This window comes from Serinus canaria, chromosome 5 (genome assembly GCF_022539315.1).
Source record: "Serinus canaria isolate serCan28SL12 chromosome 5, serCan2020, whole genome shotgun sequence".
In the NCBI taxonomy this organism is placed as follows: Eukaryota; Metazoa; Chordata; class Aves; order Passeriformes; family Fringillidae; genus Serinus; species Serinus canaria.
Genome location: NC_066319.1, coordinates 28,931,465 through 28,953,274, shown reverse-complemented (window position 1 = coordinate 28,953,274; position 21,810 = coordinate 28,931,465). Strand labels below are relative to the sequence as shown.

Genomic DNA, 21,810 nt, shown 5'->3' with positions numbered 1-21,810 from the left:
CCAAAATAAAAAAGATAATTCAAGATAGACTCAATGTGTTATATTTTTAATATCCATGGCTAAGAAACCGTACTATACATTAGCAGCCACAACCAGCACTCAACAGAACAGAAAGCAGGAATTCACCTCCTTTCCTCCTGAAGTAGAAAACAGTAAAGAGTCACTGAGGTTGAGAAAAAAAAGTGAGGGTGCTTCTGACACTACCAGCAGACATATGGACAGGTTTATTTCAAGCCTGTGCTTAGATTCAGAAAACCTCTCCTAATTCTCTTCAGCCCAAGAGTTTCCTAAGCAGGTAGACCCCAATAACAAACAAGGCAGACAAGAGAAATCCTTTTTCCATTAGCATTGGATTCATCACAGGGAAGTATGGAAAAGGTACACCTCTTCATCCTGCCTCTCCTACGCTTACTTTGTGTAAATTTTATCCATGGATGATGATGTGACTTTTACTTTGTGTAAATTTTATCCATGGATGATGATGTGACTTTTCAGATAAGACAGAAAGAAGGGGGATGGAAAAAGACCTTTAAAAGCAAGGGAAAAAACAGACTTCTGCAATCTGTCTTCAGAAACGGCTGCAATGCAGGTTGCTGCCAAGTGTTGAAGCTCTAGGGAGGACAAATGACCTGCTACTACACTGGAGAAGGGAAAAGCCACGTGTTGTGTATGGGCAGAGATGAGTTTGTTAGGAGGGAGAAAGAGACAGAGAGAACTGCCTTGTGCAGAAGGAGTAATAGAAAGGTAAATCACAACCTGCCTTGGGCCCCGTGGAAGTTTGCTACAGTAATGCCCATGCTGATAGCAAGAATAAAGTGTAGACTGTGCAGTGAAATTACACCTTTCCTCTTATCCAAAACCACACCTCAAAAACTAATGTGAATTTTATACTTAGTTCACCACCACAGCTTATACTGAGCACTGGACAATACCCATCCAAACCCCTAAGACAAGGGGCACAGTCACATTTCCCTGACTGCCACTGTCGAGCTGGTTCTCTAATTTCAGACCGGGGTAAGGCAAGAACCTCTTTTGGTAGAGATCAGGTTGTTATGGTGTAAGCTGATTTCTGGCAAAATTCCCCTGGCGTCAAGCTTAGACTAAAAAGAATGCAGTTTGGTCCAACCGAGTCTTCATCATAAAGCTGTTCATTTTCTGCTCTCCCCATAGCTCTCTTCAAAGGCTGCAGGGAGAATCATGTCTGTGCAAGAGAAATGATGGCAGACTGCATAGCTTCAGAGGAATACAAACACGACACACATTGTTTCAGGGTCTTTGGTTAAGTGTTAATCATCTGGATTTGGATACCAGTCCCGACTATGAGAAATATGTAGTAAACAGAATAGCGCCATGTGATATGCGGGCTTAACCCTCTTCCTGCTGGCAGCTGCACATCAGCACAAAGCTGCAGTAGGAACAGCAAAACAGTCTCCACAAACCTACCAGCCTTCTGTCCTCAGCTTGGTGCTTACTGCTGTCTCCTCTGAAGAGTCACACCCACACAACAGAAGGTTGCACAAGGATGTGTGCAATTTCAACCACCATCAGCCCCCTGGATATCTGATGTTTGGTGATCTCCCGTGCTCTGACCCAAGCATATAGCTGGGCAACACTACGTGCAGCTTCACAGGGAAGAGGGTATGGGTAATTAAGATGCCGCAGTGACAGGCTCAAGCTGATCTTGTCTGTGGGCCAGGAAGAAATAATCCTATTCCCACCATGCTGAATAAGCCGTGGGTGGGCTTGAAGGGCAAGGGTATAGTTGTCCCAAGCCTTTCCTCAGCAAGCAATCAGGCGATTGTTACACACTGCAGTAGGTACTGGCCATCACCCTGGGACACCACGGCTGCTACACAAGCATGCGGCACAGGGCAGCACTCTGCTCCAACTGCTGCCACACCACACACAGTTATGGCCACACAGCCCAGCACCAGCACCTACCACAGGCTGGGAAGAGTAGGTGATCTGAACCAGCAGGCTAGAAAACAGTAAGTAAAAAATTTCAGTCCTCTACTCCTGTGGGATTCTCTTCCTTTCCATGGGATCACATATGCTATTATCAAGGCACGCAGGCCCTAACCTTTGCAAGACTCTTCTTCTTATGCAGTCAGATGGCCACACAGCATTGTGCTTGTAAGGGACATATTTTCTTCCTGAAGAAATCAGACAATCCAACTCAGAAAGTAGACTTTGCACAGATTAAATTTAACTTGATACTTAACAAGCCTAGCTACACTTATTAGTGGCCCAGGACCTCCTCACATCCTACCTCCTACATCCTATGCAGCATACTGGTACTGCCAGAGGAAGTTAGTCATTTCCACATTAGACAGCCTCCCATGCCATGAGCCAGCCAGCTCATTTCTGCACACAGGTAAGGTATTGTTAAGTGAATTAGAATTTATTTCTTCCCTTCTCAGTTGCCAAAACTGCTAAGCCACTTGCACGGCTTAGCAGGGTACTCTAGCACTTTTTTTTTCCTGATTTCCTGATGGTTAAGAACCCAACCCTGATAATTTAGAGCCTATCTCCTGCTCTCTATGTGATTTCTCTGTATTTAGGACTACTGTAGGCTGAGGTCTACCCAGGAAAACTCAGAACAGAGCACTGACGTGCTCATGCTGCTGACTTTGAACTACACTGGAAGCAACAGCTAGCAGAACAACAGATATTCATATGACAGGGTAGCAAAAGCAGATCAGATCAGAGCCCTAAGCATTGGATAGGGGATAAAGAGCCAGGCACCCATCAAGGGAGCTGCTACAGCAAAGCATCTCCCTGCTGACAGGGAATCCTCACTGTAGCAGCAACCAGCCCTGCTGTATTAACCCAAGAGGGAAGCACCAGCTCCCAGGCATGAGGGGCCAACCCACAGTACAACCCTGTGTTCCCCAAGCTCCCTACAACAGTCTGGCCCGCTTTAAAGACAGGGGATCAGACTACTGGTACCTGTTCATGGAAGAAGTCTGGTATTCTGCAAAGCAGCATGGCAAAGTATTCAGGTTTTGAGCTTTCAGTCTTGGAGGGCTGGAAGACTCCACTTGCTCAGCAGCTTTGTTGCCTCAAAGCTTCAGCAACTGGGTTCATGAGAGCTGCACTGAGCTCTGGCAATCTCTGCAGGGCCTAACAGGAGGCAGTTAATGTTCCTGCACAGGCAACAGCAGCAGCTTCTTTCCCAGCTGAGCAGCTGCTGTGCAGCAGTTCTTTGACCAGTCATCATCAAGCACTCGCTTCCAGAAGGCAGGAGGCTGCACTGGACTTGAAAGTGAGACAGATGCCAAGTCCCAGTCCAGGGCCAATGCTTGGGGAATCAGGCAATGTGATGTTCAGAACACAGATGTGTCAGTATTTATTTCCACATGAAAAACAGTCCAAATTGTTTTTTTCTTAGACTCTTTCCAGCTCTTTCCCATTCTCCTGCTGCTCCTTCCCTGTGGAGAGCTATCTAAGTTTAACTCTTCTTCTTCTTACCATTTTGGTAAATTAATTTTAATACCAATTAAGATTTTTCATCTGGCTCACAGTTCATATCCACAAGTAGTAAATGTGGGAGCAATGCCGAGGCTGAGCCTTGCAAGGCAGGGAACAAACAGCTATTTCTCAGGCAGCTCTGGCTAGTTCAGCCCACTTACTCTGTCAAGCAGTAAGCACAGTCTCACTGCTTCCAAAAGGACTTACTTTTGTCAGGCAGATTTCCATTCCCTACTTCAAAACCCTTCCTCAATCTCAGATATTTGCATCGCTAGAGGTGGGCAAGTTTTAAGCTGCATTCCTACTTATGGAGAGTTGGCAGACACTTCATTCTTTTCATATGCAAACTAGAACTATCACCTGGACCAAACTGCAAAAATTCAAGGAATTTGGGCAGGGCTTAAATAAAGTGGGAAAGCATTGCTTTGCTTTCCAACATAGCAACAGGTATTCAGAAGCCTGGAACAAAGTACAGACCTCTAGCTCCTTTGGCTGCCAGGAGCCGGGTGCCCTCTCCCTTTGCTGCAGCTCCAAAGGGATTGGTTTCACAATTGGCTGACATTGACCACTTTATTGACAAGCCACCATTTAAGAGGACAGTCTCACTCTGCATTTATCCTTCTCTTCTTCCACCCTGCTACCTCCTTCTCTTTACCTTAGGCTGAGCAGTGATCAACTCTGATCGGCTCAAAGCTCACTTTTCCATAGCACATTCAGGTACTGATGCATCCAACTGAGATAAAGTGACACACAAGCACAGTCAGACGGGACTAAAGACTCTGAAACTGCATCTGGAGTTAGTCTTGTCCCAAGTAAATGGAAGAAGGGAGAACATTCAGCACTTGCATATGCCAAAGTTAAATAAATTAGGTGTGAAACAAGATTTTGGCAGGTATTTGGAATCATCAGGAATTGTAAATTTGAATATACTTTATGTCACCCTCTGGCAAATTCTCTAAAATTCACTTTACAGACAGCAGTTACACAACACATTTATTCACCCCTTTTGTAAGGCTGCAGAAGTAGCAAAGTTTACAAGCCAAAAAGCAGATAAGCACTATATAAACTACATTAAGAGCTCTGGAGTGCATTACCCTGAATATACATATGTGAAATATTTTGACCACTATTGTCTTGGGAAAGCAAAGCAAGCAGCAAATGGGGAGTAAATTAGATCCCAGTTAGGTAGACAGAAACAAGCATGTCTAGTTAATATTTTTATTCTATTCTCTTCTACTAGGCTCAGAAAGGTGGTGGTTGTTCTGGGCACTGCAGCTTCATGACAAATAAGTATCCTTAAAAAACTGTGTTAAGGGTTCACATGAGAAGAGGTCATAGGAGAAGATGACCTACCAGTCCATGACACAAGAAGGTCAGAGTGGAACAGAAACCCAAGTGAGCTTTGTAGATACCTCACTCTTCATGATAGCATGAGGACAATACTCATTCTCAGAGGCACACTTACCCAAAGGACACCTCTTCCTGTGTACTTGTGCGCAGCACTGATGAAGAACTTTGCTCTTTGCCTAGAGAGCCGCTCCTCTGGATGGGCTGTGCACCCTGAATACACACCTCACACCTTTAATTCCCACAGCCTGACTGTGCCCAGTACAAACACTCCTCTACCTCAAGCCTCCCTGCTGCTGCCTCACTCAGAAGCAGAGCAATGCTTGCTCAGGGGCTGCTGGAGCCCACTCCCGGGGTGCTGGGGGCGGGGGGGCATTCCAAATAACCTCTGAAGGACAGCGACAGCACCAAAACAGACTCTAGATGAAAGAGATAAAGGTATTTATTAAAATCTTACAAACAAAATGTGTCAAAAGTCTCTCCAGCAGCACATCATTTTGTTAATGTATCAGACCATGAAAGCCAGCAACTCACCTAAGCAGAACAGCAATCTTCAATCCAAAGCACGTGAGATCACTGAACACAATGGCAGAATAAGATGGGAACACATTTCCCTTCCCAGCGCCTGTTACAAAGGTGAGGGAAGAAAAGAAAGGAAGAAGAGGAGGAAGTAGAATTTGGGCTAGGGATATACAGGTAGAAAAAGATATCAAGGAGTACTATAAGATTGCTTTAAACTCAAAGCAAAATTTAACAAAAAACAGTATGCTGTGATTTTATTTGGTTACACCCACATCAGAAACACACTACCAAATATTGCTGTACTATGCTAGAAGATAGAGTGTTAAGAAAGGGATATGTAATTGCAAATTTGTAGCAATGTAGTAAAAGCAAATATCTGAAGCTAAACATCACAGAAATACAGAACCCCTTTGAAGTGGCCCAACAGTAGGCTTGGTCCTGAAGAGACACTTGGGAACACTTAATTAGGGTGTGCTGACAGTGGCTGCACCAACACCTAAAACCAAGTCAAACACATGGTGGTAGTGCAGAAGAACATGGAACTGAAAATAATTTCTTTGAATCAAGCGCATTACACCCAAGCATCACAAACAGGATGTACTGAAATCAGCACAAGTGGTCTTAAAGTAACACGTAAAAGCAACAAAAACTAAGGTAAATTTAAAATCAGTTACCATCTTTTCAGTGCTTGTCACCTTGCATCATCTGGGAACCATGCTCACAGATCAGAGTTCTGTGGTGCAGGCAGGTGTACAAACACAGCAGAAACATGGTCCCTTTCCCCAGTTATCCTGCAGGCTACAAGCCCCACAAGAGAGTGCAGGAAGATGCAGGGAGCTGCACAGGCAGAGTGCAAGGCAACAGGCAGTCAGTGCTCAGGCCAGAGATCTTGGCACATCTCTGGCCACTGGCACTCTAGGACTTCCTCCCCACCTTACTGACCACTCTGTCCTGTGTGGTAACAAGTACATTTTCAACCTTTCACACAGCTCTAGGACAAGTTAAGTATAGGACAGCAGTGGTGGAGGCTGACAACATGCGCAGTGTCCAAAGGGGTAAGAACATCCCTTCCACCCTAGGCTAAATCCAGAGCACATGGAAGAAACACATTCTCATCAGAAGTTCCTTTTCTCCATTTGACATGCCAGGGGCCATGGTGCAGACCTGCCTCTATTACCCAGCACCACACAGGAATAAAGCCTGGAAACCGCACAATAATTTCTCAAGAGCAAAATTAACACCCTGCAATGGGAGTGGGTTGTGGGTGGATGCATTTTGTGTTATTTGGGGGGGGTGGGGGGGTGGTTGACGGTGGCAGTAGTAATCATCTTTGTTTGGTTTGGGTTTTGCTGGTGGTGGTGTTTTTTTAAAAAACCTTCTCCTCAGGCCAGAAAGATTTTTAATTTTTCTGACTCCATCACAGGCCAACAAATACCCTCCTCAGCTGCCGAGTACAGCATGCCTGCCAGCTGGACAACGAGGTATTTTACCACTTTACCACTGCACAGCCTTTGCTTGCTGTACTTGCACGCAGCCACCCATCCTCACTCCTCCTCATCCAGCAGGGCCCTCCATTTCATAAGCTGCCCACACTTGATCCTCACCATGGCCCTCTTCAAGAAGGAAGAGCTCAAGTTACAACAGGCTTCATCTCAGAAGCTAAACATAAGCAAAGGTAACAAAGGCCAGAGACAAGCATGCTGACACTGCCCTCCTGTCAGGGTATAAAGGGAGAGCAGGTGAAGCCCTCAGGAAAGCTGTCTCATTGCTCCCAAGAGAAGAAGTGGCTGAAGAAAGCATCAAGGGATGTGTTTGCCTGGAAATCCTGCAGGAATGAATTTGCAGGGCCAGAAGCTAAAGTCCCTTGGCCTTGCCCATGAATTGAGTGCTTTGGCAGGTGGAGGGAGAGCACAGACACTGCATATTGGGACAAGAGGGTTCCTGACAGCAAGAAGACGTTGACCCTGCTGTGACAGTGATTTTCTGCCCTGTATAAACCAAATGTAAAGTACTAACACATCACACCTTCAATGCCACCTGCTGCCCTGAGAGAGTTCCACCCAAAGCCACCATCTTCTGCTCTAGCAAAAAGAAGACTCCTCTCTGACAGCACCACCCTAAGCTAGGCACACCAGCTCACACTCATGGGGTTCTGAGGCATCCCCCTGCCGTGGGAAGGCCACAAGGTGCTTGCTGGAGCTTGGCACAAGAGGCAATGGCAGCTGTGCCAGGCTTGCCCTGTGTCCCCTGCACCCCTCTGAGCCATCAGCAGCAACTACTTCACACAGGACTGCAAGCAGAAGTTGTTCCAAGCTCTGCAATCAGAGGATATTCTGCTTCAAGTGCTTTAATTACTGTAAGCAGTTCACTAATTACAGTAGTAATGATTGGATTATGGCCAGTTAACAGCTTTAAAGAAACAAGCCATCATAGGAGGGGGAGAGAAATATTCCTTTGGGTTTAGGATAGAAAGAGATTTCAGCAGTCCACCCTGTAGGAGGCTGTTAGTAGCTGGCTAGGTCAGACTATTTGCAACAACCTGCAACAGCAAGGAGCTGTGTCATGTGTCACTAAATGGTATGTTGGCACATGAAAACTATCAGCGTTGGAGGAGGTGTGTTTGCAGGAACAGAAGGTTTCTGTTAATGTGCTGACCCTATGTGCTCCAACACCTCTCCATGACTGGACCCAAAAGACATGATGCAGGCAGGTGTGTGCATGCTACATTACTGACATGGTCTCATGCCTGAGATGCTTCATCATGCATGAATACAGGCCTTTTAGAACACCTTAAGAGGATCTGCTAGCTTGAACCAAACAGCTAAAGGCCACTCACACTACCAAAAGCCAAAGGCACTCACCAAAAAGAACAGAAATTTCCTTTCACTAGCAATTGTTGCCAGCATAGGGAGGACCAGAAATCCATACAAGTAATGGGCAGGGGGGCTCCCTCCACACCTGACACATACACCTCCTCACTCTTTCCCAGAGACTGATTACAGAGCAGTCTGCAGAAAAGCAACTAGACTAATGGATCTCTGCAAGAAGTCCTATCCCAAAGGAGATACTGCAAAAAGGGGGACTACCAGCTCTGGAAGATGAAGTTTTTTGTGGCCATCCCTTTTCTGAGAAAGGCAGGAAGACTCTCAGATATGAGGTAGGCAAGATTACCAGACACACAGCCTCCCCACCTTGAAAGGCACCTTCCACAAAACAGGAAAGCAAGATCCTACTTTACAGAAGAAATCCCCAGTGTGTTGAAACTACAATGAAGGCAACAATCCTCATTCACAGGTGACTATGCTGATGGTACTGCCAGCCAGCAGTATGCCATGGTCCTGTGGGTCAGGCAGCTCTGCCTAACCAAGAAAAGCCAATCCCTTGCACCACCACCAGCCACTTGGAAATCTCTATTTGCCCAAGGAAAAGCAGGTCTCTACACCTCTTGCTAGCCCTCACCCACAACAGCCAGCCCTCCATGGTAACACACCACCATTGTATCCCCCGCACAAGCTCTTCAGTTATTCCCTGTGCCTCCCCTCAGCAGTATTTTGTTCTGCCTGGTTTCCTTGCTCTCTTTTCCCTTCAGAGGTCTTCAGCTGAGGACTGGCAGAAACTGAGCTTGGTATCACTGGCTGGAGGCGAGGATTTCTGGCAAGAGAAAACCAGTAGATCTGGGCATCTTGCCCAGAGTGAGTTCACACTTGGCTCACCACAGCTGGAAATAGTCTCATCTCTGGCCAGAGCTCCCCAACGGCCCAACAAAATCCTTGGGAAACAGCAAGTTTCCACACGCTGACCATTTTGAAAGAGCCTGAAACACCGGTGTTCATGACTGTACTACGGCGCTGCACCCAGCCAGCCTTCTCTGTACAGCGCAGCCGCCTGCAAGCGCCACTCCCAAGGGCTGCCTGATGAGCAAGCCCTGATGAAGCACAGGGTCTCTGGCTTTGTGTGCAGAACCAGGTGGGGCCAAGACCAATGCTTCCTCTGGAGATGCTCCTCTTGTACAGCAATACTGCAAGCGGGGCTAGAGGGAAGGCAGAGGCTAGCCCGGCATAGATACAGTCTAAAGAGCTTTAAACAACCTCCTTTTTTGGCACTGTTTAGCAGTTAAGAAATTAGCTTGCTTTTTTTTCAATCATGGAGTCACTTTTTACAGTTTTCTTGGGAATAATACATTTAAGTAGCAGAACTAACTTGCCATGTACTGAAGGGTAGATTTAAATAAAGTGAGTGAGGGGGATTACAGGTAATAAGTACTTGGGTAGCAAGATAAAGTTGGCTGCTGTAGAGCCAAAGAATTTGGCCAGGAAACAGGGCTGTAGGACGTACACATCATTTTCCATGATGAAGAAAAGAGCACTCAGCTGGGATGCAGAGACCATACATGGCTCTCTCACTCTGTCTCGTCTCTCAGAGGCCTTTACAGGCTAGCTCCTTCAGGGAAGCAGTAACAGCACAACTTCCATTTACAGCAGCAGTGAAGTTCAAATGCTTAGCATCATATGAGTGAGAAGTAGCAAGTGCCCTGGCTGCCTGATCCAAAGGACATAGAAAGCAGAAGTCCTTCCTCTACTGCCAGTTGGCCTTGGTTCAGCACCTCTGTAGGACATGAGGGTCACCTTAGCGTTATAAAAGGAAACACCAGTATTCTGTGTGAAATTTCTCCAGCCATCCAGCACTGTGTTGATGGAAGGAGCAGAGCAAACCAGCTGCCCATTCACACTATGCTGTGTGACACATACAAGATTTCACAGGGGTCCCTCTGAAAAAGGAGGTCCATGCATAGGACACATGAGCAGAGCCCACCTGTGCTATCCAGAAGGGCAGGCCCCACACTGCAGCAGTGCACAGTCACTGCCAAGTCAGGTAGACTGACAAAGAAGCAATCAGCTGATCAATCAAGTCATCTCTTCCTCCCCACTGACCACAGAAGTTATCTAGGAAGATGTGGAAAAAGTTGCTGCTTAAGAAGCCTGCCCTGCAGCCTCACCTGCCTATGAACTATCCACACTGGCGCTCCCAGTAGCCCTGGATTGCTGTGACAGACAGGTGATACAGAGACACACATGAGTGGTGTTCACTGTAGTGAGTGTAGCCAAGACATGGTCTTTCCACTTGCCAACACTTCCCATCTTGGCTCTAACACCATAGAAAAATGACAGGTTTGCTGTCATTTCTCACACCACAGAGTTGAACACATTGCCAGTCTACACAGAGAGAATGACAAGTCAAAGACTTATCTGGATGAAAGACCAAAATCCCCTCTGTTTATGCATTCCCCAGCCCTGCCAATGGGAGCTGTTTCGGATCACTGAGGGTTGAGAATGTCTCTGCAGAACCTCATTCATGTCAGAGTGCTTCAAAGCAGCCATGGATTTGGAAGAAGCATAAGAGAGGACAATTGCAGGTAAAAGCATGAAGAGAGCAAGCTGCAATATGTATGAGAGTTGGCTTTCAAAGGCCTGATCCAGCCCTCACCAGTAAGATACACTCATTGCCAGCTGAATGGCTAAGACAGAATGACAGTAAACCATCATGGGGAAAAAATGGTTCTTCTTTACTGCCTAATAGGGAGCCAAGAGGTTAAACTGGCACCAGGCCACACCACATCCTGTGACCAAGTTCTTCTCTCATACAGTAGGGGAATGAGAGCAGGGAAGGCAATGGCAGGAAAGGAACTGGAAGTAATTTAATTAAACATATTCTTAATTAATTTTTAATTAATCATATTAATGCTAGTGCCTTTGTTCACCTAAGCATTTTTTTTGACTGACCCAAAAGTCCCCAGTTCTGTCTCAGGGATCTGAGTGACTACTGGGAACTTGTACGTCAGTCTCATGCACGGAGGTCAAAAAGAAGTGCTGGGTGGTTCCACAGACTTCAATAGAAGGCGTTTCTGGCATGACTAACACCAGACAGACAGTACTGCTGCTGACAAGTCTATCCCACTACTCTTCAACAACTCATCCCCACAGATTCAATCTCTGAGCAACAATGCTTCAGCCTCAAAACCCCAGAGTTAGAGCAAATCCTATGCTTCTGTGAAGAAAAGGTGACTGCCTTTCTTGCTGATGTTATGTTTTTCCCACCCTGGCAGTTGTCAAGCATATTATACCTGCTTTTTCCCGCTTCAGGCATAGTTCACATATTGCTTTGATGGGATAACAGGGTTTTATATTGCTATAGAAGATCTGTAGAAGTCATGCTAAGCACATTCCTTATGATAACCATCATGCTTCCAACAGTCACACACGGCAAGAAATCAGTTTTATATTCTCATTCAGAAGAGAAAACTCTTGCACAGTCTTCAGTCCTCCTCAAACACCATTTCTCAGACTGTACAAAATACCTCTAAAAATCACAGCAATCCATCCAGCAAGCCCCTGGGGCTGACACATTTAAGTGAGACCAGTCCATTGTATGTTGTACTTTTGCAGCTTCCCAATGTTTCCCCAGACAGTTCTCCAGCCTCCTTTCTACACTGACTGCTTTCTGCACCTCATTCTCAGAAAGAGCACAGCCATTCTCCAATAGTGTAAGTGCACCCCAGAGAACAGTCTAAGTGTCAGGCACAACGGTGATAATCCACAGCCACATGGAAAATACTCTCAGTCCTTCACCAGCACAGCCGTGCAAGTTTTCACCATCTCTGTCACTGCTGTTTGTGCCAACCTTAAGAACGCCAGGTCAGTGTTTTTAGTGGATTCCTGTGAGTAGCCACAGAAAAGCACACAGGCTCACAATCTGGCTGGGGAGGCCAAAGGAACCCTGCTCCTCCTCCAGCTGACAGTGCATGAGAACTGCACCTCTCACACAGCACACATGAAAACAGTAAGGTGCCTACAGCAGGAGCAACTGGGACCTCAGGGCGAGGAAGAACATTCACTGGGTCGCTACTGTAACATGCAGTTTCTAAAATTGTGATTCCAATGTTCATGAACACTTTTACCCAACAGGTTTACTGTCCCACATTCTCAGTTACCACCCAGTTATACCTGAATTATACAGACAACACCATCTCATACAAAAGCATGTGCTTCCAAGGGGACAAGTTCTTGCCTGACACACAATAAAACTGGTTTCCAAACAGCTTCTTCTTAAGGATGCCCTAAGTAGCATGCCACATGCCCCAAGCTACAAGCACTGCAAGTGGTCAGGGCAGAAAACAATGTTATCCTTTCTGCCTTTGCACTCAATGCACTGAAAAAATGTCATTACTAAATCACATGCACAAGAATTTGAACTGGTTGCCTGAAGCAGTCATCAAGAAATTCCCCAGACAGACACACTTTACATCACTGGGCTGGTAGCTGAATGCCTTTGAGGTGTTTCACCCTTCCCTAGAGGACTGGAAGGATAAGTTCAGTACAGATTGATGAGTACCATGTTCTCATAAACTGATCCTTAGGATCTGTTACAGACTCCCCCTGAAAGAATCGGCAGTTTCCATCTTAACCCATGCCTGCTTTCTCCTTACACTGCCCCCTTACACAGAATTCTGAACAGGAGGGTAAGTCACAGCAAAACACACACGCCTCATTCATCATCCACCATGAGGTTACAATGAATAATAATGTTCTTGTTAAAAAAACCAAACATGCACATCCTGACAAAACCTGATCACAGAAAGTATGAGGCAGCTCCCACACTCAAGGACAAATAACTGATCTACAAAGCCAGATATTCCCATAGTTCCCTACAGCAACTTCTGAGTTTAATGTTTTGAAAAGCAAGTATCTGGCAACAAGATACCTATGTTAAACAACAAAAGCTTGATCTGAAAGATAGGAGATATCTGGTGACCTATATTGCCTGCCTGCAAAAGAGCAGCTGAGCAAGCATCCTTACAAATGTCACCATTCTGCTTCAGTATCAATACTGGTCAATGTGAAATAAAGCATGTAGGATACTCAGGTGCAGCAGGGCCACCTTCCCTGCGGCACTCCCACTCTGCAAAGACCATGCAAGGACCATCCCTTGCTATAGCCCACACAGAGTACTATGCAGAGTCACAGCAGGAGCAAAGCATCCCAGTGCAGTGCATTCATCAACAATGCACATTTATTTACCTCTTGGCTGAAGCTATGATGGTACTGAAAGAAATTTCAGCACACTTCAGTTTAGAAGTGTTATCACACCTTTTTGTGGGTCCACAGCAGCTACCACAACCGTAGCTTTCTGGAAGTTTAGATACCTTTCTCAAAATAGACCCTATCTGTACAAGGGGACACTCAACCCAAGTGAAAAGGAAACTACGATTGTGGCTTTTACATTTTGTCAGAGATAATAGTCACACTCATAACCACCTGATCAGAGAGCGCTTACCAGCAGACTTAGAGGTGGGGTATTTCCATGATGGCCCTATTTAATGGGTACTTTCTATCATTAGCAACTTTCTATCATTAGCAACCCCACCTCAGAAAGGTGATTGGAACAGCAAAATTCAAATCATAAGAGCACTAAGGCCTGCAGGATGCAGACACAGTAGGGCCATGAGACTTGTGCCTTCTTTTTCTTTACCCTTGTATTTATGTGTATCTTTATATGCAGTGCACAGCACATAGTGAGAGAGGTTTAAGAAGACTTGGGTTTTTAACAGGCAATTTCTGTAAGTTCATGAACAACTGTACTTAGTAAGCACTTCTTTGGCACAGAGAAGGTGCCACCAAAGTCTGTGCTATCACTGCTTCTGCAGCACCATAAATCTGACCAGTCCAGTTCTGTAAGCCAGAGATATAATTTACTGCCACACTGTCAGAAACGCCAACATGACAAGGCAGAGCAAGAGTGGGTAAAGCACAGGGCACAATAATTTCACAAATTTAATTTTTTCATATTTTTTTAAAACAAAGATAAGCATGATTATCATTCCTTAGAGCATTAAAGTTATATATGGCTATCTTCTACACACTGTAAATGAACACTGCTTACTACTCCTAAGAAAGCAGTTGACAGGTCAAAAAGCAATTTGGCATTTAAAGTTTCCCTGCCAGCTCTATAGTTGAGACAAGTTGCTTCAGGCAAGATTTTAAAATAAACCTGAAAGAGCTGTACCTTGAGCAACCAGCTCATTAAATGAGAATGGCCCACATGAGAGCCTGCTGTATGCAGGACCTGAAGGCTGACCCCTAGCACCCCCAAACAAACCCAGCTTCACCCCAGTGTTATTCCTGACACTAAGGAGACAGTGGCTGGAGAGTGTCCCTCTCATCATCACCCTTCACCTCATCTGTGAAGATGAGCCAGGCATGCTGAACACCACCCGGCTCACCTAGTCCCCCACACCAAACACACCAGGAAAAGTCTGAATGCTGCAGCTGATAACTTGTCATCAGGAGGTAGAAATGTCCTTGTGGGCAAAAATGACAATCTCTTGGCCATTAAACACCCACATATGTACTTCTTACTAAGCAATCTTATCTATCTTGACAGCTAGGTGAGTCCACTGCAATGGCTTTCAGCAAGTTTTGCTTTGCAAATCTGGGAAACTGCAGGATCAATCCTGTTATGCCTTAGCTGCTGCTACTTTGAGGCTTGACTCCAGACAGGAAAGAAGAGAAGGCAGAGGAAAAAAAACGCTGTTACAAGAAACTGCTGAGATGAGTTCAACAGTTCAAACTCCTGAGATGTAGTTCAAAGGGGAAAGTATTTTAATCCCCAGAACCCAGACCCCTGCTCCTGCACAAAAAATTGTGCAGAGGCTTGTATCAGGTGAAAAGTAGCTGATTTTATTTTTTTCTGCTTAAGAATAGCAATGCTGTGATGAGCTCTGTAAAACCTCTTAGAGAGTCACTTCTGATAGACATGAAAAATTGGCTTCACGTGGAAAGCTGCCTTCCTCCCAGAACTGTCACTTTATTCCCTACATTGTAAAACAGCAGCTTCCCAGGAAGGGGCAGGTAGGCAGGTGTGAAACTAGTGCTTCTCCTCTGTATCATATTCAAGAGGTCAACTTTTACCCTCCAAACATGAAATTTATTCTCCAGTTTGCCTATTTACCCATTTCAAAGCACCATTCCCGACAGCAAAGGTTGTAATATCTGCCTCAGCACAGGTAAGAAACCTGCAAACCAGCAGGTTTGCAAAAAAAAAGCTCAACAAACTTGTCCTTATAATGCTCCTGTAGAAGACATTACTAAAATTCAGTAATCTTCCCACTTTTGATGTCTGCTGTGAGTTCTGCTGAGCCCGTGCATCCAGGAGAAGGGGAGCTGGACTTAATTCACATTTGAGTAACATTACTAGACTGGTCGCTTCCCAAGTCTCAATGAGTCCCAGCTGCACAAAACCTGGCAGGACAGCAATGTGGCACAGCTATCCACAGCCTCCAGAGCCTTACTGAGCCAGGACACCAGGGGCTAGGTTGGAAACAGCCAGCAAGACACACACACTTCTTGCATAGAGGTTTGCTTGCTGCATTACTGGCCGTGCCAGCACTTTACACAGGCAAGAAGCAAGGTTTCGAGTTTGCCTCAGCTAATAATGATGATAACTCAACAGCACTTAAATCAGACTTAGGTGAAGAAAAACCTAAAATATGTGAGTCAACAAAAAAAGACTGAGCCTGAAAAGAATCTGCAGGAATATTTGGTAGGCATCGATCTCTCCTATTACTCTCGGTAAGCTATTAACTAATGTGTACTGTACTGAACATTCAACCTTAATTACTGCAGTGATTTCATTTCACAGGTAACAATGTCTGACAGTTTTACTACACCCCACTTTTTGCTTGGTAGACACTGTTACGTTCTTACATCTGAAGGAAGCAAGCCCCAAGATCCCAACAGGGCTTTTGGTCACATTCAGACCCCCAGAAATTCCTCAATATACACACAGCCTGCCCCGGCTGGGTCCAACCACCAATCCCTCTGAGGGGATATTAGCCTGATGGGCTGCAACTGGGAAGAGCCATCACTCCCAGACCCAATCCTTCTAACTACAGAGGTGTGTTGGGGGGGGTCACCAAAAAACTTTGAGTTTGCACCCACTGCAGAAGGGAACAGCTTCAGCTGATCACCAACAGAAAGAGGAACAATGAAGTGATCCCACCACCAGCAACAGACATTTAACTATACTGAGTCCTCCAGTCCAGCAAGCTGGAGAGTGACTCTCATCACATCAAATTCAACTGGTAGCTGTGGAGCAGCACAAGAAATTAGCTTTCATTACTTAAAACTCCCTCTTGGCTTCTTCCCTCTGCAAAAGTAACCCACGTTAAGAGAACAGCTCTCTGTCACCCTCTTGTGATAGGACCAAGAGGACCTAAAATCTCTTGGAAGGAGGTAATACTAAAAGAACATGACATTTACAGCACGTACAACAACCCTGGGTTTAAGGCTTTTGAGTCCAAAGGTTCCACTCCTGCTTCTGACAACAAAACCAGTGTCCCCGTACATACCAAATATTTTACCTCACCCGGCACCATAAAAGGCAAAAAAAACCCCTACAGCGTAACAAGCATTTCCCTTCACAGCCCATCAGCAAGGCTGGCCATCTTGCTCTGGGGCCCAGTAGCTGTTTCTAGATGTATTAGCCAGATACAGGCATAGGACTGGAAACAGAGATTGCAGCCAAGCAGATCTTTTGAAAAGGAAGAAACTTCCCTCCTCAAAGGAACGGAGCTCTGACTTCCAAGAAGCCACCCACAGCCCAGACCAAGATTGCATTCCTCGCTTTGCCTTTGCCAAAATATAGCCTCACGCACCATCAACTCTTCTCCAGTAAATGCCCTTGTTTGTATACTTTAGTTCTCCTGCTGTCAAGTCCCTGAGCAAGGAAATCACTGACAGCACCTTTATAGCTTTCACCTTCAATTAACTCATCAGACTCCAGGGGAAAAACTTCTCAGTGGCACCATTTCAGACAGCTCTGAACAGGAAAACCTGAAAACCTTTGATCTGGAAGTGGAGGAGGGGAAGAGGAGAAGGGTTAAAGAGGAATAATCATCTCACTGTTGTGATCTCCTTCCCAAATGTTCCCAGCTTTCTGAAGAAAGCCCCACACCTTAGGCTACATTATATATGTTAATATATCATTTGTGCTAAAAAACCACTATCATCCCCCCTCTAATGCAAGGTCTGGGATTCTCCTGCCTGCTCACAGCAAGGGGAGAGCAAGACACGATCCAAAAGACGAGCCAGACACTGGCTGCGAAGCCAGCGGGAGGCTGCTGCACCCCGAAGTGCCTCTGCCATGCCAGCATCAGTGCTGCTCTAAATTCTGATCTACTGTTGTCTGATAGTGACTAAAACGGAAATGTTTCGGGGATTAGGATTCCTGAGTGATCTAATACAGGATGCTTTTGGTTTAAAGGAGGAGGGGAAAAAAATATAACTAGCTAGCGGCTAGGCTGGAGCTCCTCCTGAGCTCCCCTCCCCACCGCCACCCTTTCGGTTTAAAAAGGGGCCGAATGTTACCATTTTTGGACATGAGCTCCGCGCAAGCCCTGCCCTAAACCACACCATTCAAACCAGCAGCCAGTTACTGTCCCGCCGCCGGCCGGCGGGGCCGGGGTACGGGCGGCGGCGGGGGTGCGGGGGGGATGCAGAGGGGCCCCGCCACCGCCCGCCGGCGTCCCGGCCCCGCCCGGGCGCACCTGCGGGCCGAGAGCCCGTGACCGGGCCGACGTCTGCTGCTGCGGGGAGACCGCCGCGGCACCTCCCTCTCCGCCCCGCCATCACCTGCCCGCCCCGCCCGCCCCCGCGTCCCCGCCGCCTCGCCCCGCCACGCCGCGCAGCGCCAGCCCCCGGCCGGGCGCGCACCGGCCCCGCCGCAGCGGTGGAGGGGGCGGCGGGGCCGGGTCCCGGCAGCCCCACGGGATGTACGCCAGGAGAGAGGACGGGGGTGCGCCCACCTTCCTCTGCTGCTTCTCCCAAGCTGGGTCGAGGAGCAGGTCCCGGTCCCAGTCCTCCTCCGGCTGCATGTAGTCATTGGTCTGCTCGTAGTGATCCATGGCCGCAGCCGCTGCTGCCCGTCGCGTCGCGTCCCGCCGGTGCCGCTGCCCGCTGCGTCCGTCCCGGCCCCGCGGCCGCTCAGCCCGAGCGCGCGGCGGCGGCGCCCGCTCCCACCTCTCTGCCTCGGCCGCGCGCAGCGCCGCGGGACGGGACGCCCCGCCCACCACCCGCCTCCGCCCCGCTCATTGGTCGCCATCCGCGCGGCCGAGCCCCGGCCCCCGAGAGTGAGCTCCTGTTTCATTGGACGATATGGGCGTCCGTCAGAAGATCCGTGTGCCGTGATAGGCGGTTTGCGGCAGCCCCGCCCTACCGCGGCCCTCCTCACCACCCCCCGGGCGCGGGGCTGAGGCCGCGGGCGGGTGCGCCGTGCCGTGCCGTGCCGTGCCGTGCCGTGCCGTGCCGTGCCGTGCCGTGCCGTGCCGTGCCGTGCCGTGCCGTGCCGTGCCGTGCCGTGCCGTGCCGTGCCGTGCCGTGCCGTGCCGTGCCGTGCCGTGCCGTGCCGTGCCGTGCCGTGCCGTGCGATGTGATGCGGGGAAGCTCCGCGCCGCTGTGGGAGCGTTTGTCTTTCGAGGGCTTCACGGCTGGATGGGGCGCGGGAACCTGTACTGGGGTGTGCTCACCGGCGTATCCAGGCAGCATTTTGTCACAGAATCACAAAATACTCTTGAGTTGGAAGAGATCCACAAAGATCATCGAGTCCAGCTCCGGGCCCCACACGGGACACCCCAAGAGTCACAGCCTTTGCCTGAGAGCATTGACAAACGCTGCCTGAACTCTGTTACATTTAGTGCTGTGACCCTGAGGAGCCTGTTCCAGTGCCCAATCACCCTCTGGGTGAAGAACCTTTTCCTGATATCCAACCTAAACTTTCCCCGATACAACTTCAGGTGCATCAAATCCTGGCACTGTGGGGATGTTTTCGTGTGGCACGGCTGGTGCCCATCCTGCCGGCCCCGACGAGAGTGCTCAGTGCCAGCCCCACAGTCCTGCTGCCCGACTCAAAACAGTTTGTGGGGTTGTGCAGGAGTGCCCGCACCTAGGATGCAAAAAGGAAGGGCAGCGTTACCCTGTTCCTGACCGGCAGCCGCTGGTCAAGGCTGGGATTGCCAGCACGGGCAGAGTCCTCAGGGCCGGAGGTGTGTGCTGCAGGCGCAGGGCAGCCAGTGCCGCATCAGGGCCTCCCAAGACGCACCTGCTGCTGTCTGCCCACAAATATCCTGTTTGACAGGAAAACCTAAAACTAAAGTGCGTTTGGCTCATCGAGCAGCTTCCTAGAAGGGAAACACAACGTGTTAAGGAGTGTACCAACACGCAAATACTTGACACGGGCTTCCGTCTGTTAAACAAGTAGAGGGAGAAAAAGGACAGCAGCATTGTTTGTTCCCCTGGTAGCCTCGCTGAGAAGTACTATGGCATCTCCCACAAAAGTAAGAGGAAGCCCAAGGAAACGCCGTTCCACAGCATCGTGCAGGGCAGAGCTTGTGTCCTAATTCATCTGATAACAGATGAAGCAGAGAGTTTAGAGCCGAGGAATGTGGGAGAGAGGGGGTAGCTGAGAATGGACTAGAAAGATGCTGCAAAGCACCAGGTTGAATTGAGCTGAAATGTTCCACATCGAGCTAGGTTTAGCCCTAAATTGGACCAATGAGCTCCACTTGCAAAAAAGGGAAATTTTTTTTTCCTGTGTCTTAACAAACATTGGAGGTGAAATTGGATATATTCTTTACTTCTTGGCATAAATAACTGCCATCTCTAATGAAAAGATGTATGGTATAATGGTACTCTGTACTGTATTCTGTCTTCTTTTGTCATATGATATTCCTTTATGTACACTTGCAGATATGAAAAACACAAATGCAATTATCAGAATTATAACAATTCTGCGCCATTCTGAGACTTGTATTCATTCTACCATACATCACTCAAGATGAAGAAAGATTATTTAAATATGTAAGTACAGTAACATTCATCATTTTGAAGAGGAAGGCCAATTTTTATTTCTTACAACATTCGATGAACCCCCAGTAAGAGAAATTGTGAACCAACAGCTACAGCCTGATCACAGGCTGACAGAGAAACAACCTGATGATAGAGAAACAACAAAGATGTCTAAAAGTTTTGTACCTTCTGGTTTTTATTATTTATGTAGATATTTTGCACCTGAAGAATCTGGAAGAGTATGGGAATTGGAAGAGATATGGAGGAAAAAAAAGGAGGAGGGAAACAAACATATTCCTTAAGAGAAGTCTTAAGCTTTGTATTTTAAGGCAGGGGGTCCTACTTGCTTCAACACCCCTATATATTAAGAGCCCATTACTGAAAGCCACTTTTCAGACCTTCACAAATGCGGTGAGAGGTCTCAGCTGCCTTTTAGTTAGTGGGGATTCTCAGCATTTCCCAGGAAACGCTCAGCACCAGGAGGTCCAAGCCCTGAGACATGCAGTGGGTTTCTGTGAGGCTGAATCTTCTAGATGCTGCCTCTTTGGTTACTTGGAGTTGAGTTGCAAAGCAACTGTGCCCATACTCATAAAGTTACTATTCTTACCTGTGTGAAACACACCCAGTGATCTCTTACAGAGTCTGATGATACTATAAATAGAAAAATGTTTTTAGTTGCCAGCATCCTGTTCATGTACCTATTTCTTCTTGCACAGGGCAAAGGATGGATTAGACAATTTAATAGACAACATAAGTGCAATAAACTGTTATAAAATCAAGAACTAGTGTGAGGTTTCTAGAATATCAGAGCATTCCTCCTAATTGTCTCTGACATTTGTATTTCTAATTTCATCATCCTTGTTCTCAAAATTCTTTCTTGGATTTCTGGGAAATACTTGGTTTTTGACTCCTACGCCCATCCCAACCATTAGCTTTTTACAAACTCCTTAACAAAAGGAAGTGAGTGTTCTTGGCCTGTTTTATGAACTTACGAGCAATAGTGAGCAGGGGAAAAAAGACTGTTTCCAAACTTGGGATAGTTCCCAGATCCACTTGACCTTTGCCCTTGCATAGAGTAGTACCAGCACCACAAAGGGGAAGAGACAAGCTGGCAATGGGAGAGGGAAGCACAGCAGCAACAGGATCTACAGAGCCCAGTGCTACTGATGGGAGAGGTGCCTCGAACCCCAGCAGTACTCTGGTCTTCCTTACTTCCTGTCATTACTCCTAGAGCTTTCTTCTCTGTACAAGATTGCTGCTGATTTCCATGGGCATTATTCCCACCCCACTGAACTAAGTGTGTCTCCAGTAAAGTCTTTCTGATCCAATAAAGGGAGAGTGGGCTTTCTACAGGGCAGAGGACAGAGTCACCACGAGAACAGCTGGACGTACATCCTACTTCTTCAGCCTGCAACAGATGAAAAGAGGAACAAGCCCAAAGGCATTAGGGTATTTCTGGTTACTCTTTGCTGCTCATTCTCTTTGTGCTTTGCATATTAGCTACAGGTCACGAGCTTCCCTGGGGACATACCTGTTTTCTTGCCAAGAACATCCATAAGCTTCTGTAATGAGG

General features: G+C 47.2%; 1 protein-coding gene across 3 annotated transcripts in view; it reads right to left on the bottom strand.

Annotated features, from left to right (window-relative positions):
- ACTN1 (actinin alpha 1) overlaps window positions 1-18,388 on the bottom strand; it is an 86,056-nt gene extending 67,668 nt beyond the window's left edge. For all 3 annotated transcript variants that reach the window (XM_030239815.2, XM_030239813.2, XM_030239814.2), the window contains exon 1: window positions 18,200-18,388. In XM_030239815.2, coding sequence (XP_030095675.1) covers window positions 18,200-18,298 — 99 coding nt within the window. In that variant the 5' untranslated portion in view covers window positions 18,299-18,388. The remainder of the gene's footprint in view (window positions 1-18,199) is intronic.
- Between the last annotated feature and the right edge of the window lie 3,422 nt (window positions 18,389-21,810).